This window comes from Bos grunniens, chromosome 6 (assembly GCF_055505025.1).
Source record: "Bos grunniens cultivar Pamir isolate PY7600 chromosome 6, Bosgru_T2T1.0, whole genome shotgun sequence".
NCBI lineage: Eukaryota > Metazoa > Chordata > Mammalia > Artiodactyla > Bovidae > Bos > Bos grunniens.
The window spans coordinates 14,260,169-14,287,485 of NC_141170.1; the positions used below are offsets into that span (position 1 = coordinate 14,260,169).

The 27,317-nt window shown below is 51.3% G+C and overlaps 2 protein-coding genes and 1 long non-coding RNA gene across 31 annotated transcripts in view; 2 read left to right on the top strand and 1 right to left on the bottom strand.

Annotated features, from left to right (window-relative positions):
* The window catches only part of EVC (EvC ciliary complex subunit 1), a 103,971-nt gene extending 85,354 nt beyond the window's left edge, over positions 1-18,617 (top strand). For 6 of the 27 annotated variants that reach the window (XM_086404847.1, XM_086404843.1, XM_086404835.1 and 3 more), the window contains 7 exons: positions 1,324-1,395; positions 4,523-4,667; positions 7,697-7,808; positions 13,804-13,930; positions 14,962-15,055; positions 16,102-16,216; positions 16,722-18,617. In XM_086404847.1, the coding sequence (XP_086260973.1) occupies positions 1,324-1,395; positions 4,523-4,667; positions 7,697-7,808; positions 13,804-13,930; positions 14,962-15,055; positions 16,102-16,216; positions 16,722-16,806 (750 nt within the window). In that variant the 3' untranslated portion in view covers positions 16,807-18,617. The remainder of the gene's footprint in view (positions 1-1,323; positions 1,396-4,522; positions 4,668-7,696; positions 7,809-13,803; positions 13,931-14,961; positions 15,056-16,101; positions 16,217-16,721) is intronic. The other 21 variants (XR_015165178.1, XR_015165170.1, XM_086404844.1 and 18 more) reach the window with 8 other exon arrangements.
* A 3,129-nt stretch (positions 18,618-21,746) lies between these two features.
* The window catches only part of CRMP1 (collapsin response mediator protein 1), a 66,221-nt gene continuing 60,650 nt past the window's right edge, over positions 21,747-27,317 (bottom strand). For all 3 annotated transcript variants that reach the window (XM_086404851.1, XM_086404852.1, XM_086404853.1), the window contains exons 12-14: positions 26,134-26,313; positions 24,934-25,099; positions 21,747-22,791 (exon numbers count right to left, since the gene is read on the bottom strand). In XM_086404851.1, the coding sequence (XP_086260977.1) occupies positions 22,700-22,791; positions 24,934-25,099; positions 26,134-26,313 (438 nt within the window). In that variant the 3' untranslated portion in view covers positions 21,747-22,699. The remainder of the gene's footprint in view (positions 22,792-24,933; positions 25,100-26,133; positions 26,314-27,317) is intronic.
* On the top strand, positions 21,969-23,971 carry LOC147370306 (uncharacterized). Its single transcript, XR_015165180.1, has 2 exons — positions 21,969-22,106; positions 22,643-23,971. It is a non-coding gene; the product is annotated as an uncharacterized LOC147370306 (long non-coding RNA).

A 27,317-nucleotide genomic window follows, 5' to 3' on the forward strand; every position in this document is an offset into this window, starting at 1 on the left:
CCCTCAATTCTGAAACACCCCATCTCGTTCCAGATCTTTGGTGTCTGCCACACTTCATCATCCAGACCTCAGGGCTAGCGATGCTGGGAGAGTCTCTTCCCTCTCCTAAAACCTTACAACTCTGACCTAATCAATGGTCATTACGTGAAAACAGAATGAAACATACGTGTGGCATATCTTCTCCTCGGCTTCTCCAAAGGACTCTGAGTCAGGCTTAGATAACGGACCCCCACCAGACACACACCCACCAGAAAGAACGTGGGCCCGGTGTCTGGAAGGATGTTCTTTGCTGGACCTCTGTTCACAGGGCCCCTTGGCCTCGGGCCCTGCGGCAGGTGCTGGGACAGAGGAGCCAGGTGGCAGTGTTCCTGCCTTCAGGGAGCTTATCATCTACTGGGAGAGGACACGCTAACTTGAGAAGTTGTGCTGGATGGGAGCTGAGATGCAGGCAGCGCCGAGGGGGATCGAGAGAGGGCTGAAACATTGGACATTCTAGAGCAAGTGTATTTGCTGACTTGAGTGGTACACCAGCTGGAAAAACTGGGGAGGAGGAGAGGAGGGTGGCCAGGATGGAGGCCCTGGAGAAGGGAGGAAGGCTGCAATGCAGAGAGGTGGACACCGCCCCCCTGTGGCAGGAGCCTAGAGGGACAGAAGGTGTGAAGTGCAGGTGGGTTTGCTGACTTGACAGGGAAGAAGAGGGACTTCCTGTCTTCTGCGTTGCTGCTGCTGCTGCTAAGTTGCCTCAGTCGTGTCCGACTCTGTGGGACCCCATAGACGGCAGCCCATCAGGCTCCACCGTCCCTGGGATTCTCCAGGCAAGAACACTGGAGCAGGTTGCCATTTCCTTCTCCAATGCAGGAAAGTGAAAAGTGAAAGTGAAGTCGCTCAGTTGTGTCCAACTCTTAGCGACCCCATGGACTTCAGCCTACCAGGCTCCTCTGTCCATGGGATTTTCCAGGCAAGAGTACTGGAGTGGGGTGCCATTGCCTTCTCCCATCTTCTGCATTACATGTGCTAAATGAAATCCAAGGAAGGCTGTTAGTGGGAGCTCCTGACTGGAAGTGCAAGGCCAGAGCTCAGAGTCCTTGGGGGTGGAGTCAGATGTGAATGTTGGATGGAGAGGGAGAGAGAAGCGGCCACAGTAAGGGAGGAGCAGGACTTAGGGGTGAGGAGACGGACTCTCATCTCCTCTGCATCCCGAGCTGCAGCCCTCCTCACCTCCACGGCTTCCATCCACGCCAGCACGTCAGGGTATATTTCTCAGCCCTACGAACATAATGAATCACTCAACAATAATGAATGGGCATTTTTTTTCTTGCCCAGAGCTTGAAGCCATTCAGTAAATGTTTGCTGAAATGGGGAATCGAACCTGACCTTTGCCCATCATCTCATAAGGTAAAAGGTGATGACTTTACAAGTGCCCAACCATGTCCCCAATGATAGAGCATCCCAGCATTTCTTCTCTGTTCTGCTTTGGGTCCAAAGGTGTGTCATTGAGGACTGTGTATAACTGCAAGTGACAGAAATCTGTGCTTAAGTAAATGGAAGTTACTGATCTCACATAACAAGAAATGTGGTGGTTCCAGGCTGGCACAGAGGATCAATGATGTGACCAAGGACCAACCTCTTTCTGATCCATCATTATTGGTGTTGGTTTTGTTGCCTCATAGTCTCAAAATGGCTGCTGCTGCTCCATACATCAGGCTGTGTCCTGGCCAGAAGAGGGAAACACAAAGTCTATCACCCTCACCAAGGCTTTGCTTAATGTTGGGAAAAGGGAGGCCCTCAACAGACTCTCTCTAACATTGCATCTCACTGGTCAGGACTGGGTCATACACCCAGCATCAGACCATCCCTGACCAAGGAAAATAAGATTATTCAGTTCAGTTCAGTTCAGTTGCTCAGTCATGTCCAACTCTTTGCGACCCCATGAATCACAGCACGCCAGGCCTCCCTTTCCATCACCATCTCCCGGAGTTCACTCAAACTCACATCCATCCAGTCAGTGATGCCATCCAGCCATCTCATCCTCTGTCGTCCCCTTCTCCTCCTGCCCCCAATCCCTCCCAGCATCAGAGTCTTTTCCAATGAGTCAACTCTTCACATAGGTGGCCAAAGTACTGGAGTTTCAGCTTTAGCATCATTCCTTCCAAAGAACACCCAGGGCTGATCTCCTTCAGGATGGACTGGTTGGATCTCCTTGCAGTCCAAGGGACTCTCAAGAGTCTTCTCCAACACCACAGTTCAAAAGCATCAATTCTTCGGCGCTCAGCTTTCTTCATAGTCCAACTCTCGCATCTATACATGACCACTGGAAAAACCATAGCCTTGACTAGACGGACCTTTGTTGGCAAAGTAATGTCTCTGCTTTTGAATATGCTATCTAGGTTGGTCATAACTTTTCTTCCAAGGAGTAAGTGTCTTTTGATTTCATGGCTGCAGTCACCATCTGCAGTGATTTTGGAGCTCAAAAAAATAAAGTCAGCCACTGTTTCCACTGTTTCCCCATCTATTTCCCATGAAGTGATGGGACCAGATGCCATGATTTTTGTTTTCTGAATGTTGAGCTTTAAGCCAACTTTTTCACTCTCCTCTTTCACTTTCATCAAGAGGCTTTTTAGTTTTTCTTCACTTTCTGCCATAAGGGTGGTGTCATCTGCATATCTGAGGTGATTGATATTTCTCTTGGCAATCTTGATTCCAGCTTGTGCTTCCTCCAGCCCAGCGTTTCTCATGATATACTCTGCATATAAGTTAAATAAGCAGAGTGACAGTATACAGCCTTGACGTACTCCTTTTCCTATTTGGAACCAGTCTGTTGTTCCATGTCCAGTTCTAAGTGATTAAGGGGGCACAGGTTCAATCCCTGGTCAGGAAGATCCCACAGGCTGCATGGCACAGCAAAAGAAAAAAAAAAAAAAAGTAGTGCAGATGAGGTAAATGCTATAGAAGTATAGAAGAAGAGTCAGATTATACGTGTGATCAAAAATAATGTGATCAAATCCACAGGCAGAAAGAAGCAACATGTGTTTAGGGATATTGTTGTTCAGTTGCTCAGTCATGTGCAATTCTTTGCAACCCCATGGACCGCAACTCCATGGACCGCAACCCCAAGGAACCACGCCAGGCTTCCTTGTCCTTTACCATCTCCTGGAGCTTGCTCAAACTCATGTCCGTTGAGTCGGTGATGCCATCCAGCTATCTCAACCTCTGTCATCCCTTTCTCCTACCTTCAGTCCTTCCCAGCATCAGGGTCTTTTCCAGTGAGTCAGTTCTGCACATCAGGTGGCCAAAGTATTGGAGCTTTAGCTTCAGCATCAGTCCTTCCAGTGAACATTCAGGGTTGATTTCCTTTAGGGTTGACTGTTTGATCTTGCAGTCCAAGGGACTCTTAACTGAGTCTTCTCCAACACCACAATTCAAAAGCATCAATTCTTTGGCACTTAGCCTTCTTTATGGTCCAACTCTCACATCCATACATGACTACTGGAAAAACAATAGCTTTGACTATAGGACCTTTGTTGGCAAAGCAGTGTCTCTGCTCTTTAGTATGCCGTCTAGGTTCATCATGGCTTTTCTTCCAAGGAGCAAACATCTTTTAATTTCATGGCTGCAGTCACCATCTGCAGTGGTTTTGGAGCCCAAGAAAATAAAGTCTGTCACTGTTTCCACTGTTTCCCATCTCTGCCATGAAGTGATGGGACCAGATGCCATGATCTTCATTTTTTGAATGTTGAGTTTGAAGCCAGCCTTTTCACTCTCCTCTTTCACTTTTTCAAGAGTCTGTTTAGTTCCTCTTTGCTTTCTGCCATAAGGGTGGTGTCATCTGCATATCTCAGGTTATTGATATTTCTCCCAGAAATCTTGATTCTGGCTTGTACTTAATTCAGCCTGGCATTTCGCATGATGTACTCTGCATATCAGTTAAATAAGCAGGGTGACAATATACAGCCTCGACATACTTCTTTCCCAATATGGAACCAGTCTGTTGTTCCATGTCCAGTTCTAACTGTTGCTTCCTGACCTGCATATAGGTTTCTCAAGAGGCAGGTCAGGTGGTCTGGTATTCCCATCTCTTTCAGAATTTTCCACAGTTTATTGTGATCCACACAGTCAAAGGCTTTGGCATAGTCAATAAAGCAGAAATAGATAGTTTTCTGGAACTCTCTTGCTTTTTCCATGATCCAGCGGATGTTGGCAATTTGATCTCTGGTTCCTCTGCCTTTTCTAAATCCAGCTTGAACATCTGGAAGTTCACAGTTCACATGTTGTGGAAGCCTGGCTTGGAGAATTTTGAGCATTACTTTACTAGTGTGTGAGATGAGTGCAATTGTGCAGTAGTTTGAGCATTCTTTGGCATTAATAATAAGATTATTAATGCTGGTTTAAACCAGCCAGGTGCTCTCTACCTGCTCTGGACCAGCGAAGTTTGGGAGTAAGTGGACTATGGGAGTCAGGACTGTGTTGGCCGTAGTTGGCTCTGTGTGTGCCCTCTACTAAGACTTTCCCCTCCTGCCCACAGAGAACGCTGATGGAGGCAGCCGTGGAGAGTGTCTACGTAACCAGCCCTGGCATCGGCCGGCTTGTGCAGGCATATTACCAGCAGATTGGGAGGGTCATGCAGGACCACGAGGAGAGAAGGCTGCAGCATCTGAAGACCCTGCAGGGTATGGTGCCCTCCACGAGGAAGCCCTGCCAGCAGCAAGCCAGATGTGCTCTTAGTTGGGGATGGGGTGGGATGTCAGCATTTTCAAATGGTTATTTAAGAGGATTTAATTTTTTTATGTTTTATGTATTTATTTATCCTTGCCTTGTCCCCCAAACCACCTTGAAGCCACCTTGGTTTCCCTGGTGGCTTAGATGGTAAAGAATCTGCCAGCAATGCAGGAGACCTGGGTTCAATCCCTGGTTGGGAAGATCCCCTGGAGAAGGGAGTGGCTACCCACTCCAGTATTCTTGCCTGGAGAATCCCATGGACAGAGGAGCCTGGTGGGCTGCGTTCCATGGGGTCACAAAGAGTCAGACACGACTGAGCAACTAATACTTTCAATGACAATGACTTGTTCCCCAAAGGCTTTTGAAAAAGCACTTAAAGAAACATATCTATAGAGTACAATAGGATTTTATTTTTTAAGTAGGTGAAGCAGGACAAGGAGAGGACAGTGAGATGGAGTTAAGGTTCAGTCATCGTCTGGGACATATGTGAGCACTTTCCTACTTAAGAAGTGACATGCATTTGCCTCTGGGCTTCCTAGTGGCCAAAGAGACGTTCCCTCAATTTAAGCTGTCACAGTGACAATGAGTAAGAACAGGCCAGTGGCCCATATGTGGGCACATTCACCCATGAGAGTCAGTTTTTCCCTGTGGGCTCTCGTAAGAGGCCACCCGGGGGATGGAGCAGACCAGACCCCCAGGGCCAGCAAGAACATCATGGAGTAACAGACAAAAACCAGTTCCTTAAAGTCTCTTGTTGCAATAGTCCTCCCTACACCTGGGGCTTTGGAGCAGGGGAGAATCCCATTTTCTCTGATGGGTTTTTCCTGGATTGTCCACAATCTCTAGACGAAGGATGCGAAGCTGGTCCTGGGAGCAGGTCTCCCATGAATCTTATTTTTCTCAGTGAGCTCAGCTGCTGCTTTTTTCCTGCCCTTGCCCTGGGGAACTAGAGCTCTACATTCAAATAAAATCTGGGACCTGCCCAGAAATCTGCCTGCTGGCTATAGATCCTTCCTGATGGTTCTCTCAAGTAAGGGTAGGTCTCCTTTAGCAGCAGGCAGATGTGATTGATCATCCCTGCAGAACATTCAGGAACTGAGGTGTTCACATCCCCTCTCTAAGCCTCAGTTTCCCGACTTGTGGGGCTAGGCTCAGGCTCACCCTTCCTGCATCCTCTCAGCTCTAATTTCCTGCTTCCCTGATACCCCAACTTAGTGAGAGGATTTCTCAACAAATGCCTTGAAATGATGTAACTTGATCACACGAACTCCTTTTTTCATTCAGTCAACTCTTAAGAGTCCTAGAATGCTATGCCCCTGGGGATCATCCAGGATGGACCTTTCTATTAATTCTAGAAAGCTTGGGTCCAGGGAGGTCAGTGGCCTGTTGATATCTCATAGCTCGGTCAGTATGGCAACTGCTGCTGCTGCTGCTAAGTTGCTTCAGTCGTGTCTGACTCTGTGTGACCCCATAGACGGCAGCCCACCAGGCTCCCCCGTCCCTGGGATTCTCCAGGCAAGAACACTGGAGTGGGTTGCCATTTCCTTCTCCAGTGCATGAAAGTGAAAAGTGAAAGTGAAGTTGCTCAGTCATGTCCGACCCTCAGCGACCCCATGGAGTGCAGCCCACTAGGCTCCCCCGTCCATGGGATTTTCCAGGCAAGAGTACTGCAGTGGGGTGCCATTGCCTTCTCCGGTATGGCAACTAGGTGAGTGTAACTAGATAAATGTAGCAGCTAGCTAAGAATAAGCATGTTCTGAGATGACTAGCCCAGGTGGCGCTAGTGGTAAAGAACCTGCCTGCCAGCACAGGAGACAAAAAAGGGACTTGGGTTTGATCCCTGGGTCAGGAAGATCCCCTGAAGAAGGTCATGGCAACCCACTTGTCTGGTGAATCCCATAGACAGAGGAGCCTGGTGGGCTATGGTCGATGGGGTCACAAGGAGTCAAACACGACTGAGACGACTTAAGACACAGCGTGCACAAGATGACTAGGAAATATGAAATATATATATGATGAAATATGAAAAAATATATATATGAAAAATATATATAAATATATATTGTTATGGCTATGGTCTAATAAGCAGTTAATTCAGGTAGTAGCAAGAATGCAGGAGAAAATAATTTTGATCATCTGTTTCAAAATATACCACTGTTTTAAATAATTAAAAAAAGAAGAGGAAATGTGTTCTGATATATAGACCAGTGCACCTCAGACTCAGAAACCAAACCTCTCAGCTCCTTGGAAAGCACCCGGTTCAGCACCCATGTCTGTAGGACTCACTGCATGCGTACAGCACTTTGTGTAGGTTGGTTTTCTTTCCTGGTGTGGACTTTTAATCATTTTTGGTGGCCTTTTAGTGTTGACCCTTTCTTATTAGGCTTTCCTTTCTCCTGATACTTACAAGAAAGCGGGGCTGAGCAGATGCAGGCAGAGCTGGGGTACTGTCCTCATTGGTGCATGGGGTATGACGGAAATCGTGGCTTCCTCCTGCACACAAAGCCCTTCCCCGGGTGAAGCGTGGAGCTGGTAAACAGCACACCTGAGAGCAGGTGTGTCCTGCTCATCTCTGCACCCCAGCGCCTGGCCCCTTCCCAGCACAGTGTGAGTCCTTCAAACACCCACCTCGATCATTGTGTGTTATGTGGGCTTCCCTGGTAGCTCAGCTGGTAAAGAATCTGCCTGCAATGCAGGAGACCCTGGTTCAAATTTCTCGATTAGGAAGATCCCCTGGAGAAGGGATAGGCTACCCACTCTAGTATTCTTGGGCTTCCCTGGTGGCTTAGACAGTAAAGAATCTGCCTGCAATGCAGGAGACCTGGGTTTGATCCCTGGGTTGGGAAGATCCCCTGGAGAAGGAAACAGCTACCCGACTCCTGTATTCTTGCCTGGAGAATTCCAAGGACAGAGGAGCCTGGTGGGCTACAGTCCATGGGTGGTAAAGAGTCAGACAGGAATGTGCGACTTTCACTTTCAGGTGAGAGAATAGAAGATTACAAGCTGCGGAAAAAGCAAGAACTCGCCGATCCTTTGTCTGGGGCCGAGATGGCAGGTGGAGCTCAGGAAGCCTCCAGAGCTGTTCACCAGAGGTAAGGCCTCCCCGCTGGCTGAGGGTCCCCACGCAAAGGTCCCAACCCCTGTGCATCGCCTTTGTCTCTAATACACTCTCAGAAGCTGACCTCCCATTCATTCACCTGTGGGCCTGGGTTTCCTGTCTCATGTGGCAGCCCACAAGCCCCCGTCTGGTTCCCCCTCTAACTCTCAGCCCCTGGAAAGGACTTTGGCAGAAGGGCACAAGTCAAGATGTGCTGAGGGCTTCGTCCCAAGGTTGGAGTGGTCTTCACAGCCCTGATGTGGCATCTCCTCTCTGATCCATGCTTAGCTGAGGCCCCAGGGGCAGGTGAGCCCAGGAAGCATGGTGAGGGGGCAGGGAAAGAGGAGGAGGACTGTTTCCTGCTGCTGCCGTAGCAACGCCCACCCCCGCACCGCCGCTATCACACTCCGTGTTGTCTCAGGGAGCCGAATGTCAGAAGTTAGGCTGATGCTACTGGTTTTCTGGGCCTCCCAGGCCAAAATCAGGGTGTTGCTGGCTGGCCTATCATCAGAGGCTCTGGAAGCTTCCAGGCTTCTTCAGGTGTCAGAGGAATCCAGTTCCTTGTAGAACTGAGGTTCTGTTTCCTTGTGGCTGTTGGCTGGGCCCACCCTGACCTCCCAGTGGCCTCTCTCTGCATCCAGAGATGTGGTCCCTGCATCCAGAACATTAAGTCTTGCCCACACTTGTCATCTCTTCTGCTGCATCTCTCTGACTGCACCTGGAGAAACCTCTGCGTTCACAGACTCCAGTGATTGTTGTTGTTTAGTCGCTCAGTCGTGTCTGACTCTCTGCGACCCATGGACTATGCAGCCTGCCAGGCTCCTCTGTCCATGGGATTCTCCATGCAAGAATACTGGAGTGGGTTGCCATCTCCTTCTCCAGGGGATCTTCCTGACCTAGGTATTGAACCCAGGTATCCTGAATCACAGGCAGATTCTTTACCACTGAGCCACCAGGGAAGTCCCCCAGTGATTTAGACCCACCTAGATAATCCAGCAGAGAAGGCAACGGCACCCCACTCCAGTACTCTTGCCTGGAAAATAGACGGAGAAGCCTGGTAGGCTGCTGTCCATTGGGGTTGCTAAGAGTCAGACACAACTGAGCAACTTCACTTTCACTTTTCACTTTCATGCATTGGAGAAGGAAATGGCAACCCACTCCAGTGTTCTTGCCTGGAGAATCCCAGGGATGGGAGAGCCTAGTGGGCTGCCGTCTCTGGGGTCGCACAGAGTCGGACATGACTGAAGCGACTTAGCAGCAGCAGCAGCAGCAGATAATCCAAGTTAATGTCCAAATCTTAAAACCAGTAACCTTAATCACCCCAGCAGAGTCCTGATTGCCATGTAACATAACATCTTCACACGTTCCAGGGATTAGGGTGTAGTGGGGGGCACTGTGTGGCCTACCACTAGGAGGGAAAAGCCAATAAGGCCTGTGACAATGAGGGGTTTCCATGCCAACTGAGGCCCACCCCAGTCTGGACCTTCTTATGGACTCAAGGAGATGGGCATTGAGGGAAGGGCATCGAGGGTCATGTATGAGCCTCTAAATCACTGAAACTAAATCACACACCTGCACCCCCACTGGGCTTTGCTTCTTTATTTTCCATAAACCCAACAGAGTTGGACCAAGGAGTGGCAGAGGCCCCAACTCTTGGGTCACTGGGGTCAAAGTGGAGCCCTTGGCCCACAAGATGTATAGAACTCAACTTCCAATAATGCCAGCAAGGGGTGAGGAAAACAGGGGACTTGTCTACCAAGTCTACCAAGCCCCTGCCACGTTGGTTGAGGGTCTGCCCTGGAGGCGTTAATTCTCCAGCGTTCTCAGGCATCCCTGAGCTGGCCAAGCCCCACACCCCATGGTCAGAGGAAGCTCTGAGACCTGGGCAGAGGTACTCGTAATGAGACATTGGCATGCATGGAAACTGTCCCCTGAAGGGCAGCCAACCACCACGTCGGCTGAAGGGATGTGGGCTTAGCACCAGCATGTCCCCATAAGCACATACTTAGGTCCTGAGGTAGGCACGGGGGACAGTGCTTCCCACCTGAGAGCTTAGAGCCTAGAGGGAGAGATGGACAAATTAAAAAGAAAACAAGTCGGCACAGGCGCTGTGATGAGGGAGGGGGCATTGTGGGACCGCAGCGGGGATGGGGCTCCCTTGTCTAAGGAGAGGCATCTCACCAGCTGGAAGTAGCAGCAGGACCACCGCCCTCCAGGATGGAGGAAAGTGAGCTACATCCTGGGCCACCGAGTAAATCCCAGCCCTTCTCTGATGCTCCTTTAAGAAGCAGGATCCGCAACGTCCCCCAGGTCAGACTGAGTCCAGCTTCCCCTCCGTAAATCCTCTGGCCATGAGCTGCTGCTGCTGCTAAGTCACTTCAGTCATGTCCGACTCTGTGCGAACCCAGAGACAGCAGCCCACCAGGCTCCCCCGTCCCTGGGATTCTCCAGGCAAGAACACTGGAGTGGGTTGCCATTTCCTTCTCCAGTGCATAAAAGTGAAAAGTGAAAGTGAAGTCGCTGAGTCGTGTCCGACCTTTAGCATGAGCAGTGGTCAGCAAATGCCCTGCCATTGGGTTGAGGCTGGGACTCACTCTGACTGTTGGCACAGTCTTCAAACTACAGTCCAGCGGTTCTCAGATTTGGGGGCATCTGTCTCTCGTGGCTTTGTGCTGAACATGCTGGTTGCACCCCTGGACACCCAGACTCAGGGACTTGGAGCAGGGCCCAAACATCTGAATTGCTAACACTCTCCAGTCCTTTGTGATCCCAGGGCTCCACTTTGACCCCAGTGACCCAAGAGCAGGGGCCTTAGCCACCACCTGGTCCAACCCTGCTGGGTTTATGGAAAATAAAGAAGCAAAGCCCAGCGGGGGTGCGGGTCTCACTGATCTTAGAGACTCATATATGACCGTCAGTGCTTTTCCCTCCATGCCCATCTCCTTGAATTCATAAGTGCAGTTTCTAGTGAAAGTCAGCCAGAGCTCCTAGGGACAGAGCAGCGTGGTGATGACAGATACCGATTTTAAAAAGGATATGAGAATAAGCACGCACATGAAGCACTTCTCAGTCAGATGGTAAATTTCACACTTCTTCTCTGGTGAGGGGTGGGATTGTAAGCGAGCCCACCTAGGGATACCAGGTGATACTTAGAGGCCCCTCCCACCCTTTACGCCCCGGGCCCCAGGTTCCCCATCTGTAAAACAGCGTTGCCATAGCACCTATTACTACGGACGTATAACTGTCAGATAAGCCATGCAAAGCCTGCAAAACTCTCACGCCGAGGCCGGCACGTGGCAGGGCACCGATGTCCATCACTGCTGTCAGCACCGTCTTGGCAGAGACGTTGGCACTGCACGTGGTGCAATGTGAAATTCAAACAGTTCTGGAATCAGAACTCTTTCAAATGGATATTTTTGAAGTATCCATTCCCGTAGTCGCATTTGTGTCCACATAAGGCATCCACGAGCTGATGCACTCAACCAGGTGACCCTGTCCTCAGCCGGCTCTCTCGTCTTAGGTCCTCGTCACTCCCCTCCTGGTTTGGAGCTGCAGCCTCTGCCCAGACCCCCACTCAGCCTTCCTGCTTTCTATGCTGCAGCCACGGCATCGCATGAAACACCAGACAGCCGTGTCTCAGATTCTCCCAGACCCTTGAGACTGCAGGGTCTTGCGTGGCTCCCCAGCTCTTGAGACTGAAGCCCTGCCCTAACCAGGGGACACAGGCCCTTCCTGGGCAGTCCTGTCACTTCCCAGCGTTCCCAAGAGCCAGGTCCATGGGGGAGATGAAAAGTCAGCTGGATGACAGTCGAGAGTGACCAGGACTAGGGACAAGATGCGTGTGGGACTGAGGCTGCTCACAGAAAGAAGCCACCTGGCCTCTGTAGCGGGCTGAACAGGGGTCCCCAAAAGTGAGGTGAACGTCGCTCAGTCGTGTCCAACTCTTTGTGACCCCATGAACTATACAGTCCATGGAATTCTCCAGGCCAGAATACTGGAGTTGGTAGCCCTTCCCTTCTCCGGGGGATCTTCCCAACCCAGGGATCAAACCCAGGTCTCCTGCATTGCTTTACCAGCTGAGCCACCAGGGAAACCCAAGAATACTAGAGTGGGCACCTATCCCTTTTCCAGCAGATCTTCCCGACTCAGCAATCAGCGGATTCTTTACCAGCTGAGCTACCAGGGAAGCCAAAAGGTCCATGTCCTAAGCTCTGGAATCCATAGATGCTAAGTCACTTCAGTCATGTCCAACTCTTTGTGAACCCATGGACTGTAGCCCGCCAGGTCCCTCTGTCCAGGGGATTCTCCAGGCAAGAATACTGGAGTGGGTTGCCATGCCCTCCTCCAGGGGAATCTTCCTGACCCAGGGATTGAACCTGCATCTCTTACGCCTGCTGCGTTGGCAGGTGGACCCATACATGTGACTTTATTTGGGAAAAGGATCATTGCAGATGTCATTTATGTTAAAGATCTTGAGATGAGGCCATCACCCTGGCTGATGGCCAGGGAAGCAGGGGGACATCTGACCACACATGGAGGAGATGATGTGACAACAGAGGCAGAGACTGGAGTGATGCAGCCACAAGCCAAGGGGTGCCGGCAGGCACCTGAAGAGGCAGGGAACAGGTTCACCTCTAGAACCTCCTACGGAGCACAGCCTTGCCAACTCCTTAACTGAAGATTTCTGGACTCTTCCATGAGAGAGGATAGATGTGTTAGAAGCCTCCTAGTTTGGGGTCATTTGTTAGAGCAGCCCCAGCGAAGTAATGCAGCCTCTTTGAAGGTGTGAGAGAGACCACACTGCAGAGCACTGACCTCAGCTGCATCATAGTTACTTGTTTGATATCTCTCCCTCCCCTCAGCTCAAAGTAGGGCCCTGTAAGGGCAGAGATTATGAGTCTGCTATTCACAGCTGTGTCTTCAAAAGCCAGCATCACACCTGGAAGTCTAGAAATTCTTCTGTGAATCAATGAATGAGTGGATGGAAGGATGGATGATAGGGTCTTGTAGGATGAATAAGAGTTTACCAGAAAAAGCAAAAAGAGAGGGAAAGATATTACTGGTAGAAAGAAGAGCATGAAGCAAGAGCTGGTGGAATTTCGTGCCTTCAGATACAATCCATGGGCAGCTGATGCTAAAGGTGTCTTCTGCCTTCATGTCTAGAAGTTCAGCGCCTTTCAGAAAACCAATCATAACAAGGAAAAGACGACGGCAGAGAACAATTACCGAAAGAGGGTGGGTGGAATTGAATGTTCCCCTTTGCTGAGGACCAGAGGAAGGTCTGCTGAGGAGGGGAGGGAGTCTCTGCTCCTGAAAGGGAGGTGGGGGGGGAGCGCTGTCTCCAGGTCAGGGACCCTGCTTCAGCCCCAGCTCTGGCCCCTGCCACTGGCAGTAATGAGGCTGTCCTATTCAGGACTTCTCAGACTCTGCCTTCTAGGAAACCCAGCCTTCTGTTTTAGAGGGAGGAGCTCCGGCAATTCTGAAATTTTAAACAAAGACGGGTCCTTTCAGGGCACCATCTCGCCCACTCCCCACCCTCGCCACACCCCGGAATTAAATGGCTTTTCTCCTACGAAGATGCCACTTGCAGCCCGAACTCTGCAGGTGTGGGACTCAGGGTTGCCCCCCTACCCTCCACCCCGGCCCTCTGAGCTTCTCCCGAGCTCTTCTCCTCTCTGTCCTGTGGATATTACCAAACCACCCTGAAGATCAAGTGAAAAATTTGTGTGTGAGACTCTGTAAACTCCCCAGTGTTCATCGGAGGACATCTGTTTTTCTGATGAGTCAGTCGCGGGGCAGAGGGAGTCGAGAACTGCGTCTCGCATGGCTTCAGTAAATCAAGCCGCGATGGCGGTTATCCCCTGTTCTCCCCAAGGGCTCGGCCATCGGTCATCAGTTCCGCTGATTCAGCAGGTCCTGGGGGCAGGGTCGCGCTGGGTCTGATGAACCCGCGGGCAGGGCAGCGCTGACGGCCGCGTTCCTTCCCGCAGGATGCTGGCGCAGCAGAAAAAGTTCCTGGCTCAGTTCACCACGCACCAGCGGACTCGCCGTGACGCGCGGAAGCGGAAGGCGAGGGTCATGGACCATCTGGAAGCCCAGCTTGAGACCCAGCTACAGGTACAACTTGTGCAAACGCACGTGTGCCATGTGGGCAGTGGTTTACAGGGGAGTGGAAACAGTGAAAAGCCAAGCTCGTGGTCACGTGACCAAGGCACAGGCGCCTTCGTGGGGACCACACACCCTGCGCCGGAGCCCCTCAGCCTCGGCGAGTCTCCTGGGCTAATGACAAATCAGCCTTGCAGCTCGATTATGAACTTCGATTCCCCCTGGGGTCTGCAGCGCCCAGCTTGGAGGCAAGCCCGGACCACTCATCAGCTTTGTCTGTTGAGCTGAAAAGAATGAGCATCTCCCTTGTGTGCCAGTCGCCACCCTGTAGCCCTCTCGGTGTTAAGGCTGACGTTAGCATCATTCAGGCAGTGCTGCTGGGCCCAAGGCTTGCACTTTAGAATATCCAGGACGCTCATATTTCATGATGTAAAGTGAATATTTCATCCCAGAAAAATCTCCTTGGTGTGAGATAAGGTATGGCTATAAAGCAAAGCGGCTGCCCTTAAAAAGAAATCAGATATTCCAGAAAGGGAGTGCTGAGCAGTGTTGACCCATCTGAGTATTCACCAGCAGTGTGGCGTAACAACAGTGATATGATAGGGTGGTGACCTATTCCCTGAGGGCCTCCTGTAGACAGTCACTGAGGGCCTTAGGTTCATCCACAGCCAATAGTGGGTTACTCTTGGCATTTTACAGATGGGGAAACTGAGGCCCCAAGGGATCAGGCAGAGGGAGGGGTTAGATCCTGGTTCTGTGCTGCCTTCAAGGAGTCCCTCACACCTCAGTATTCTCATCTGTAAAGTGGGACCCACAGCCCAAGTGAGTGAGGATGGACGGCCAGCCGCCCCTGCATTCCATGTGCCTCGGCCGCTTCAGGCCTCTCTGGATGCTTCTCAGGGAGACAGAGGATGCTCCACATGGGAATGCTGTCCTATCTCCTGTCCCCACTCTCAGCGCATCCACCTCGATCTGATGGAAGGGGATTTAGAGGCGGAGCACGGCAGAGGGAGGCCCCACTGACCCTCTCTCTTCGCATTCAGGAAGCTGAACAGAACTTCATCTCAGAGCTGGCAGCATTGGCCCGGGTACCTCTTGCCGAAAGCAAACTATTTTCGAGTAAACGTGGGCTCTCAGGTGAGTCATAGGAGGAGGTGCCCTGCAGGCTGGTGAGCAGGAATATAGGTTCTAGACCCCAGGTCTGCCGCTACCGGTGTGTGACCTCAGGCACCACATGCACCCTCTCTGGGCTTGTGTGTCCTGTCTGTAGATGAGCAGGCTCAACTAGGATGCCTGCTGGACCCCTGGCCCTCCAACCTGCTATAAGTCCACTCAGCAGTCGACTCTCACATCTGACTCCATTTCCCCATCTGTGAAATGGGATTCATTAGTCTTTCTCCCCCTGCCAGTGGAAACCCCAGTGACATCACAGATGGTGCGGCAAGAAGAAAGTGTGTAAAATCACAGAAGGCCAGGGACTTCCCTGGAAGTCCAGTGGTTAAGGCTCTGCACTTCCCAGGCAGGGGGCGTGGGTTCACTCCCTGATTGGGGAACTAAGGTCCCACATGCTGTGTGGAGGAAGGAGGGATATATGTGCTCAGTCATGTCCGACTGTTTGCAACCCTGTTGACTATAGCCCACCAGGCTTCTCTGTCCATAGGGATTCTCTAGGCAAGCATACTGGAGTGGGGTGCCATTCCCTTCTCCAAGGGATCTTTCCCACCTAGGGATCGAACCTGAGTCTCCTGCATTGCAAGCAGATTGTTTACCATATGAGGCACCAGGGAAGCCCCATGCTGCGAGGCATGGCCAAAAAACAAAACAATATTCAAAAATTTGGGGAAACACTTTAGAAAAAGAGATCACAGGGGGCTATTAAAAGCTGCAGGTTCTCAGGTTCTCACTGCTTCGGGAAGCTGCCAGGCTGGCTGGGTGTGGGATAAACACAGCAGGAGCCTGACCGACTGAGTGTGAATCCCGGCTCAGCCACCTCCCGGCCGCGTGGGTTTGGGCAGGCTCTCACCTCCCGCGAGATCTCAGTTTCCTTGTGAGTTAAGCAGGTCTAAGAGCAGTAGGTACCAAATGCACTCGGCCCCCAGAGCTCCTCAAAGAGTGCCAGGCTGGGGCAAAGCGAGGCCAAGAGAAACTACCCCAGTGCCAACGTCTGGTTACCGTGTCTTCAGCAGAGAAGCCCCTGAGGACTAAAAGGAAGAAGCCAGCACCCCGAGAGAGAGGGGACACTGGGGGTCCCCAGGATGATGACCCTGCCTCGGGGGGCCCCACGTCAGGATCGCTCAGGTAAAATAGGACCCTTGTTGGTCTCCTAAACCTGGGCGGGAAAACTGGCATCTCTTGCAGGTGTTGACTCAGGTCCGAGAACTGATGGGTGATGATGGGAAGTGTTGGTGTGACTATTACTGCTGTTGTTAGTGTCCAGTTTGGCTCCATTGGCCATGACCCATCTCTCCAGCCCACCAGCATCCAGCCACAGCAGCCGGCAGTCCCAGGCCTCACCAGGGCTACTGGGTTTAGACACTTTGGGATTGGCGGCAAGGTGGGTCCGGCAAGGACTGGGGCACCGCAGTCCTCTGAGCGTGGGTTTCCTGTTCCTGTGGCTCACGGATGGCCTCCCACCAAGCACAGGGGAGCTAGGAGTTTTGTTTCTTAACAGCCCATGTCAACATGCCAGCTGTTTCGACTGCCCATCACTGCCTTTTCACATGATCAGGTTGGATGCATGGCTGCATCACGACAGACCTGGAATCATTGTTCTGACCAACTGCATTTCTTCCCTATTTTTAAGCAGCAAAAGGCTGAGCCAGCAAGAAAGTGAAGTTGGTGATGGCGAGAATTCCAAGAAGATGCTAAAGAGAAGAAGCCATCTGTAGCTTAAGGCTGCTCGGGACAGGCCCTGAAGACCCGGGCGTTCTCTGAAGCCCACTTGCCCCTCCCCCAGGAGGATTTGCCACCCCAGGGGTAGGGGGGACAATGGGGTCTTCCCTCTGCCCACCGGCTTGTGCAGGGCTGGAGAATGGATGGCAGAGTCCCAGCAAACGCCTAAAAGAGTAAGACGGACCCTACTGCCTGTGAAAATGACAAGCTCCCAGTGTTGGGAACACATCTTTTCAAGTTTTTGCATCTCCTCGGCTTTGAGACACAGCTTGGTTCCTTAGGGAGCCCTTCCTTCATGACCCTCTCTAACCTCCCATTCCGCCAAGTGCTGATGCCCTCCAGGCCTGCCCTCGCCAGGCTGGGTGGCCTCAGTCCCGCCTCGGGGCCCTCTGCTCTCTAGCCGCCTCGTGGAGTTCTGCCGCTGGTGAAGCAGGTGTTGCTGGTGTTTTCTGGGTCCGAGGGCTTTTCTCCTGCATCTTCATCACCGCCACTCTCTCTGTCCCATGCACCGTGACCACTGGCCAACCCGGATTCTCATCAGGACCCAGTCCCTTCTTTGGCTCAGCCGGCAGCTCTGGCCTGGTCTCCATAAGAGGATCTGAGTCTCAGGTCTCATGACATAGACCATGGAACCCCTAGCCTGTGGGCCTGTCCTCACCCACCCCAGGGACTCAAGGACCCATAGAGGCGTAATGACAGCTGCAGCAGTGTCTTCTGTTGGAGACATTTAAAGCACTGGGTAGGGGGCCCTGCCCTGGAGTAGGAAATGGCAACCCACTCCATGTTCTTGCCTGGAAAAAATCCCATGGACAGAGGAGCCTGGCAGGCTACAGTCCATGGGGTCGCAAAGAGTTGGATACGACTAAGTGAATGAAGATGCATGCAGGGAGGCCTTGCCCACCCTGAAGACTTCCTCTGGGAACCATGAGGCCTTCTGCTAGACAGCTGCCCTCCCCTAAGGAGAAATGGTTCTCCCAGAGGATGCTGGGAATATCCAGAAGCTTCCAGACCAACCACTGCCAGGAGAGGCCATTCCCATCTGGAAAGAAAATTGCTCTTTTAATTGAAATCAGGGATTCTCCATCTTGGCACTGTGGACATTTGAGGTGAGAAAATTCTTTGGGGATGGGGGCTATCTTGTGTATTATGGCATGTTTAGCATCATCAAAGAACCCACCGGCCAATGCAGAAGTCCTAAGAGATGCGGGTTCAATCCCTGGGTCAGGAAGATCCCCTGGAGAAGGGCATGGCAACCCACGCCTGGAGAATCCCATGGTCAGAGGAGGATGGCAGGCCATGGTCCACAGAGTCACAAAAGAGTGGAACATGACTGAAGAGACTTAGCACACGTGTGGCCTCTACCCACAATATGCTAGGAACACTCCCAACTGTGTCAACAAAATGTGTCTCCAAACACCACCAGATGTTCCCTGGGGAGCTGGGGGGCGGGCATCATCCTCTGACCTAAGGCAGAGGGTGCCAGCCCATGTGTGTGTGGGATGAGAGTTTAGTATTTCCATGAATTCCCAGTACACAGTGGGCTTCAGGTTCTAGGAGCTCCTGTCTCAGGGATTTTCTGGACCAACCATCTGTGGTCTGAATCTATATTTCTTAAAACCCAGGTTAGTCTCTCTTAGTCAGGAAAGAGTGGCTTCTTAACAGAAGAGGGAATCCATGCTAGTTGCATCATTTGTTAAGGATATCTGCCATTAGAGCATCCTCAAATCCTGACTGGGCATCCAGTAGAGTTCCAAAATTAACCAGCAGCTCCCTCTTGTGGCTAAATAAAACATCACCTTATTCTGCAGTCTTGTAACAAGCGATGGCTTCCTTCCTGCAGTCTTCTGAGAACCTGGTTTACATAGAAATTGCTTTTGTCACATGGGTCTTGTGCCCAGAGGTAGTCTGGAGGCCAAATGCCTCCTATGTTGGGAATGATTTGGTGACTAGGGTTTGGTACCTGCAGACGCCCTGGCAGCACCAGAACCCTCAGAAGGTCACGAGCAGCAAACCAACCTCCACCGATCTTGCATGGGTGATGATTTTGCTTAAATGTAGCTTCCTTAGCCCAAAGGAATATGTCACATGTCACAGGCTGCTGGACGGCTTGGCACAGTGTGGGGCACATTACTCTCCATGAAGGCTTGTGGGCTGTGTCTGTTTTCATCACATCCCAAATTGACTCTGGGAGTGTCTTTGATAATGGAATTGCCTCTGTGATCAAAATGGAACATGGACCTCTGGAAGCCACAGGACCCTTGGCAATGGTGGGTGCAGGTGGGACACCCAGGTGTGGAGGAGGGCTTTCAGGCCTGACACTGAGCTGCATGAACACAGCACACCCCGGGCCAGGGGAGAGAGGAGCGGCCAGAAGCCCCCAGGGGACACACCTCAGCCACCCTCCCTCCGTTTGGGTTGTGTCCCCAGTCCTTACAGAATGTGAGAGGTTACAGAGATGGAAAGAGGTGAAATGGAAGGGGTTCATGAGTGATAATATAACAAGTTTGGCGGATTTTGTGCAAATTTAGCCTCTCTGAGCTGAGTTGCTGGGATGAAGCCAAGGGATATACAAGGTCAAGACTCCTAGGATTCCTCCAGCCAGCCTGGGGTCTGTCTTGTTCTCATCACCTTAGGGCTGATCTTGCTGCTGTTACAGAAGCCTCCTAACTGCTCCTGCTCTTCCCTCTGCCCTGGACCATCCTTTTCTAATCTGTCCACACTTCCTAAAACACAGATCTGACTGCTGCTCTTCAGTGGCGATCCCTTGCTCTTAGGAGAAAAAAAAACCAGTCTTTGACATAGACCACGGGTCTGGTGAGGTCTGGTGTTAGCCACCCCTCCAGCCCAGCTGATGCCCTTGCCTCACCCAGCATCCAGTCTGTCTCCTCTCTTGGCCTCATGCAGGCCTCACCCCCCGCCTACCACATGGCCTTGCCACATGACATTCTGCCGGGAACACTTCCACCTCCCATCCCCTTTGCCTCATTAGCTCCTAGCCATGCTGACATCTCAACAGGGCTCACTCACAACTTCCAAGAGCTTCCCCTGCCCTTCTTGACAATATCAGACCCTCCTCTTTCGCTCTTAAGAACTGTCTCTGCTTTTTGTTGCTGGGATGCGAGAGGGGATGGTAGATAACACTCTATTTCTCATCCAAGTTTGGAACCAGCTGCGATAGAGGCAAAGCAGCTACACACATCTGCATATCAGCTTTGTAATTGGTGAAGCCAAACTGGGGACTCGATGTCCACAAAGACCTGTTCCTACATTGCCCTGAACTAAACCTGCCCGCTCCTTCCTTCCATAGACACAGACATGGCCCCAGTCACAAGCCTCTACCACGGGGTCACCCCCACAACAGTAAGAAGACTGGCAAGGGGACCCAGATCTAGCAGGGATTAGGGATGGGGTAGGGAGATGGGGGGGGGTGTGTCTGGAACTTGTGTATTTGGGAGTTTCATAAAAAAGCCAATAAAATTACAGAAGATAGTAAGAGTGAATATATATTCAGAATGAGATCAGAACAAATTATGTTTTTAAAACTTGATGAATTCCACAAAATCACAAATACAAAAAAAAAATAGTAATTTTTTAGGTCAATGAATTGCCTAACCACTCCTATAATTCTTTGTTCTAATGTTGCTCCACTTACTGCTGCATCTGCCAGCTGAGAGATGTCCATGGACCAGTCTCTGGTTCTGCAACACTCGCCTCTCCTCCTTGCTGGGCACACTTCCTGTCTGGGTGCACTTCTGGTGCCAGGTGCTATGGGGCACGTTTGTGTTGGGTCCCCCGGCCTGAGCTCCATGTCACAGTGCAGGGGAGTTGGCACAGGAGTGGCCATTTGTGCCAGGATGGCTGGCAACACCTCCACTGCACATATGCCCATCCCCAACACAACTCAACCTGCCCTAACCCAGATCCCAGATGAGTCCACAGCCTCCCAGGGTCACCTGGTGAACATCACTAACTGTGGTTAAATTCACATCTGAGGGGTGTGTTTCCTGAAGCCAGTCATCTCCATGGATGGAGGAAGGGAGCCAGTTAGCACACTCAGTTCGGAGAAGAAATCAGGTAGTTTCGCCCTCCACTGGGGGAGAATGAGTGAGGAAGAGGCCAAGAGAGCCCCCATATTTCCCCCCTGGAGAGTGGGCACCTCTCCTATGGGGACACAAGGAGTGGGAGATAATGTCTCTGCTCCTTGCAAAATGCCTCCTTTACAGCAACTGGCATGGTGTGTAGTTTGGGTAATAATATCTGACCTTCCCCCTCGAATATATACCCACTGCATTGTCCCCACTAGCCCGATGCCTAGCACAAAGCATGCAGTCCTTAGATACTTGGTGGAAGTAAAAAGGGAGGGAGGGAGGAGGGAACTTTCAATTTAGTAGAAGCCTTTGTTCAGGAATCCTCTTCTTGCTCTCTTGTTTCATGAGCTGAAGTCATTGGAGGAGAACTTGAAGCCAATGGCCCTTACTATACATACCGCAATCCATACACTGTAGGTCGGCTCTGGTGTCCTGGTGCCAGGGGCTATGTGTTTGTGTTGGGTCCCCTGGCCTGAGCTCCATGTGACAATGCAGGGGGGTTGGCACAGGAGTGGCCATTTGTGCTGGGATGGGTACCATAGCCCCAGGCACCGGAGCCAACCTACAGTGTATGGATCACAGACTCATGGGCTTCATGTTGGTTTAGCTTGAAACTGGCTACAGTGAAAGTGTCTGCACCAGAGAAGCCGGCCCTTTGCCAGCCATCCTCCTCCTCTTCCCGTCCTCAGTCTCAGGATCTAACACTCCCCACAGGCTCCCTCTGCTCCCTCCTCTGTGTCCCCCACCACCTAACGAGTCCTTGTTAAAGTAAGCACCACTGGTTACCATGAGGGGAAGCTCCAAGCACGTGCACTCAACCAGCCGCCACTTAAATGCCAACACCCCAGTCCGGGAATGGGCCATTGATTTTATTTTTTCACAAGCTTTGAATTCAGAAATAAGAGTCACAATAAGTCAGTCGTTAAGTAAAAATGGGGGTGATTACAAAGGAAAACTATGTACAAAACTTTAAAAATCTGACTGCTCATCATCCGCCTTGGAGGGACCAGGACACGGGCACAGGAGCAGCCGTGGCCCCACCGTCCTCAGCCCTAAATGCGGGCGGGAGACCCCTTTCTGAGGGTGAACCTGCTCGGCCTGCAGTCCGGAGCTGGCTGGAAGGACACACATGGACCGGAAAGACATGGCGAGCTACCGGCACCACGGAGACCAGGGTTCCTGACACAGGACGCGGGTGACGCTTCTCGGTAAGCAGCTGGGGGTGGGGGGCTCTCTTGCCTGGGAGTTCCACCCAGGATCTCACTGGGGGTGTGGGGGGTGGGCCGATGAGAACACATTTTCCTTGCGAGAGATCTGGAGTTGCCCCCCGCGGGGGCTTGAGGTCTGGGCTTCGTGTCTGTCTACCTGGGTCTTCCGGCCGTCTTCCATCAGACGCACGCACGGACTCGCATACATAACTTAGTAACATGCATCAACTATCCTAGAACAGCTAGAGGGGTGCAAGGGAACCACTCGGAGAACCATGGAGCCCGTGGCGTCAGGAGTGGGAGGGAACAGTACAAGACAAGGTTAGAACCTGTGTTCACTAAGGAGGGGCCTGTGGAGACGCCATGCTCTGAGGTGGACTCAGATGAACACACGAATGAGGGCAGGGGATTTCCAAGCAAACACACCACACTAGTACCACTTCTTCCTAAACCAAATAAAGGGAAAGAACATCATTCCATCTCCCTCCCCCCTCCATCAGTACCAAACACAACTGTGGGCTTCCAAACACTGACAGGTAAGGGATGGACGTCCTTCCCAGAATCCTTCACTCTGGCTCATCCATGCAGCGCCTTCACCCGAGGCTGGTGATGTTGGAGCGGCCGCCAGGGGGCGCCACGATGCGGTGGCCGGTGCGCCGGGGGTTGTTGTCGTCTATCTGGGCGCCTGGGAAGAGACACGGCCAGTCACTCGGAGATCTGTGGACACCAGCTCTGCCGGCTGCTCCTGCCCTCTCGTGTCAAGTCCCCACGTCAAGCCCTTGGGACATGGAGCCCTTGTCTTGACCAGCCCTCCATCCACCCGACCCTGCAGTCCAGGCTTACCACTGGGAAGGCTCCCTGACCTCCATGGGGTCCAATGCTCTCTCTTCTGTGCCCCCCGAGGCCCCGGGGCCACCTCCTGCAGCACTGACCACCCCATTCTCTTTTCTTGTCTGGCCTCATGGTCTTGCAACAGGGGAAAGGGAAAGTTGCTCAACTGTGTCTGACTCTTTCCGACCCCATGGACTATACAGTCCATGGAATTCTCCAGGCCAGAATACTGGAGTGGGTAGCCTATCCCTGCTCCAGTGGATCTTCCCGACCCAGGAATCGAATCAGACGTCTCCTGCCTTGCAGGCAGATTCTTTACCAACTGAGCTAGCAGGGAAGCCTAAAACGGGGACAAACAATTATTGATTGATTGCCTACCATGTGCAGGCACAGACTTGGTGCTTTAGCATATGTTGTTGAGTTCAGGGCACAGAGTAGTCCTGTGAAAAGGGTGTTGTTTTACCCCCAATTTACAGATGAGGAATTTGAGGCTCAGGTCAATTGTAGGAGCACCACTGGAGGGCAGAAAAGCCCGAATTCTAGCCCCAAGTGGTCTGTCCCCAAAGTCCAATGTCACAAAGGTGTTTTATGTTATGTGTGGGGGCACATGTATGTGCATGTGTGGGCATGCATGTGTGCCTGTGTGTGAACACTCAGAGCTGGATTTACCCACCCTGTTTGCAACGGGCAGTTCTGCATGGAGGTAAGGACAGCCTTTTTTGTTATAAATCTGCAAAGCTAACCATCCGTTCCAATCTCATACATTCTCTTGTGGTTAAAGATTTAAAATTCCAGAACTAAGCTCAGTGCTGGCACTCAATGAATATGTATTAAGTAAATATTGAAAGCTGGATAATGCTGGGGAGGAGGAGTATTGTGGGGAGGGTCAGTCAGAAGATTTTCCTTCCAGAACAAATGGGCTCAGGGAAAGCAAGAAGGTCTGGATTGAGGGACCCCTTAATTCATGTCCCCCATTGCATGATCCCTGAATTATTGTGGTAGGTGGTCACCCCCACAATTTAAACTGGTATTTAAACTGGTATCTTCTCTCTGTCCCTCCATTCTCCCCTTTGCCAACCACATAGTCTTTCTATTTAAATGCCCTTCACTCCTGCTGGCCCACCAATCAGTCCATGACAAAACTCAGCTCTGTTTTTGTACAGCCCATGAACTAAGAGTAGTTTTTGCATTTTTTAATGGCCTTAGATTTTGCCTTTTTGCTCACAAGACTTAAAATATTTACTATCTGGCCTTTTAAGAAAAAGTCTGCCAACCTCTGGACTGGACTGAGGCTGCCCAGCCATGTCTTATTCATCACCATCTTCCTAGTACCTGGCACAGCAAGCAACCCACATTCAATTGAAATTCCAAGGTCCCAACACATGCACGCCTGCCCTCGTGTGGTGAGCTGATGAAATTGCAGACACGCATCCCAAAAGCCTTCAGAAAGGCTGAGGGACCAGGGAACTTCTGATTTTGTCCACACACATTCACTTGAGCATCAAGCCCTGGCATTTTGACACTGAATGTCTTGGGGCCTTAATTTCCTCCTTAAAGAAGTATGAATAATATGACTCTACACACAGGGCTGTTGTGAGGCTGAAACAGTCTTGAGTTACTAGAGCGTGTGACAAACCACCATGGATGGGACTAGCTAAAGATCTGACCCAGCAGATATACCCAGCAAAGGCAGCTACTGTGACTTCCCCTCCATACTCAGCTTCATGGGTAAGAATGTAAAATGGACCCAAGTGCATTAAGGACGAGCACATGGACAATTTACACAGATTCTTCATAAACCAGGGTCATGTATCTCTATGCTGCCCCCATGGACCCCCTCTGCTTTCTGCACAACCCCCGGAGGAAGGGAGGCAGGGATTCCCCCACTCCCATCTTTGGTTCCTCGGGTGTCTGAGGCTGTGGGTCCATTTCTCAGGAGTTCATGGCGCTGGGAGCCACTGCAGGGTGGGGAGCCTTGGCTGCTGTAGTTTCTCACCTGATAAGCTGAAGTTGGACTGGTGGAGGTTTCTGATGGGTGGAGGCTGGTGTTTGGAAGGCGAGGATTTGACAGAAGGAGCGGGAGTTGCATATTTGGGTGTGGCTGGCACCTCGTACACAGGCCCGTCATACATGCCCCTGGGAACCCCTTGCAACCCAGAAACCTGAGAGGGGTGAGAAGAGCAATTGATTGACAAGATGCACATATGCATTCCCACATGCAGGCGAGTGACCTGTGGTCTCCCTGGGGATATGCACAAGTACGCACACACATGCTTGTACACACGCCACACACAGGCACACATTCACATGCACCAGCATACCTAAATGCGCGTGCACACACACGTGTGCATGCATGCATATGCATGCACACACCACACACCCCCACTCCACATACACATAATTCACACATATGTGTATATACGCACACACAAGCCTGGATATACACTAACAAACATGCATAATACACACGCCACATGCATACACACAATTTTACACATGTACATGCATGCCTGCATACATATACTAACAAACACATATAATGCACACATCACACATGCCTACATACAACCTAACACATTCATATAAAGACAGGCATGCACAGACTCACATGCATACACACACACACAGAGCTTCCTGCAGGAGAACTCCAAAGCCATTTCCAAGAGGAAAACACTTTCCCTGATGTGCCTACAAGGACCCCTAAACCGAGGACTAGGGGCATCTTCACCACGGATTAGGGGATGTTGGGTAGTTTGTTTGGAAGGTGATCCCAGACAGGAGGAGAGAGGATGAGAGGGTCACCTCTAAGGGCAGCTGGCTCAAAACAACTGCCAGCACAAACCTCTGCTGGGACCCAGAAATGAATGGGGCAAGGCCCCCAGCCCTCTGCGTGGGTTGAGGATTGCCCCAGGAGACAGAGCCCTGAGCAGAGAAACTGAAACCTGCAGGGGCTCAGGTGGGAGGCTGGGAGCCCGCCAGAGGGCTCAGAGCCAGCCAGGGGTCTGTGGGCGTCTGCCCAAGTCCCGGGAGACAGCGTGTGGCCAGGGACACAAGCAGGTCCCCAGTGTGAGTCAGTGACAACGGCCCAGCCTCACACCCACTTCCCTCCTCCCCTGCACAGGGGGACCCCAGTCCTCAGCTCCCTCCTCCTACACAGGAGGAAGGGGAGGCTCGGGCAGAGTCCCCGGGCCGTCACCTTGTTCCGGATCCTTATCCGCTGGTAGAGGTACTCGGGGAAGGGCTTCCTGGGGATGAAGCGGCCCATGCCCTTGTTGACGTTGATGTTGCCATCCTCGAAGACGATCTTGCCCTGGCTGATGACCACCAGCGGGGAGCCGTGGCACTCCATGCCTTCGAAGATGTTGTAGTCCACGGCCTGCGGGGCGAGAACCACCGGGTTTGATCAGCTCCCCAGGCTTTTCTCTGCATGAGCCCTGTTCATCCTGACGGTGATTCTGCTACACGGCTATCACGGGCATTCCCAGTGTTTATTCTTTCTGGGAAACACCTTAGCGCCATGAAATACCCCTTTGTACGCCCTTCCGTTTGTGTAATCAGCCCCTCACTGTTAAACTTTGATGTTGCTGGTGGTTTTATATAATCTAACTGTTACCCTCTGCGGCTCTTGAATGTGAATGGGGCCCCTGGAGTTAGGAAATGCAGCCACGTTGGCTAACATGGACATTTTGGGATCTCATTTTTAAAAACACTCTTTAAGATGGTTTCCTAAAATTAAATTACTGGGTCACAGGGATATGAGCTTTTGAAAGGCATTCATTGCAGACTGCCAAATAATTTTCTGAAGGCATCAGATGAATTGACACGACATTGGCAACAGGGGACTATTTAGTGATTTCATGTCTATGAAGTCCCCTCCAGCACTGGGGAAGGTCTTTTTAATTTTTTCTGTCTTTTTAAAAAATAATTTGAAAGACAAATCATTTCCTTAAAACATAATGCGTTCCTTTCATAACTCCTAAAGTGAATATAACTAACACCAGTCACACGCTCTGATTATTCAAAAAGTAGGTCATGTAGACAGTGAAAATTCCAATTGCACAAAAGATACATCATTTTAAAAAGCAGGTCTGTCTTCACTCTCAGACTGAGAAGCCTGACTCACACTGGCATTCCTCCACCAGGGAATTCTTCTGAGGCTCAGGATAAATTGCCCACAATGTCACATTCTGTATTTCACAACCACATAGAGTTTTGGCTTTTTTGGCTTTGCTTTTTACTGTTAGTTTTTAATTTTTGGCCATATAACATGACCTGGGGGATCTTGGCTCCCCAACCAGGGATCAAACCTACAGCCTCAGCAGTGAAAGCACAGAGTCCTAACCACTGGACCACACAGAGTTTTAGAAGCTAATATAATTG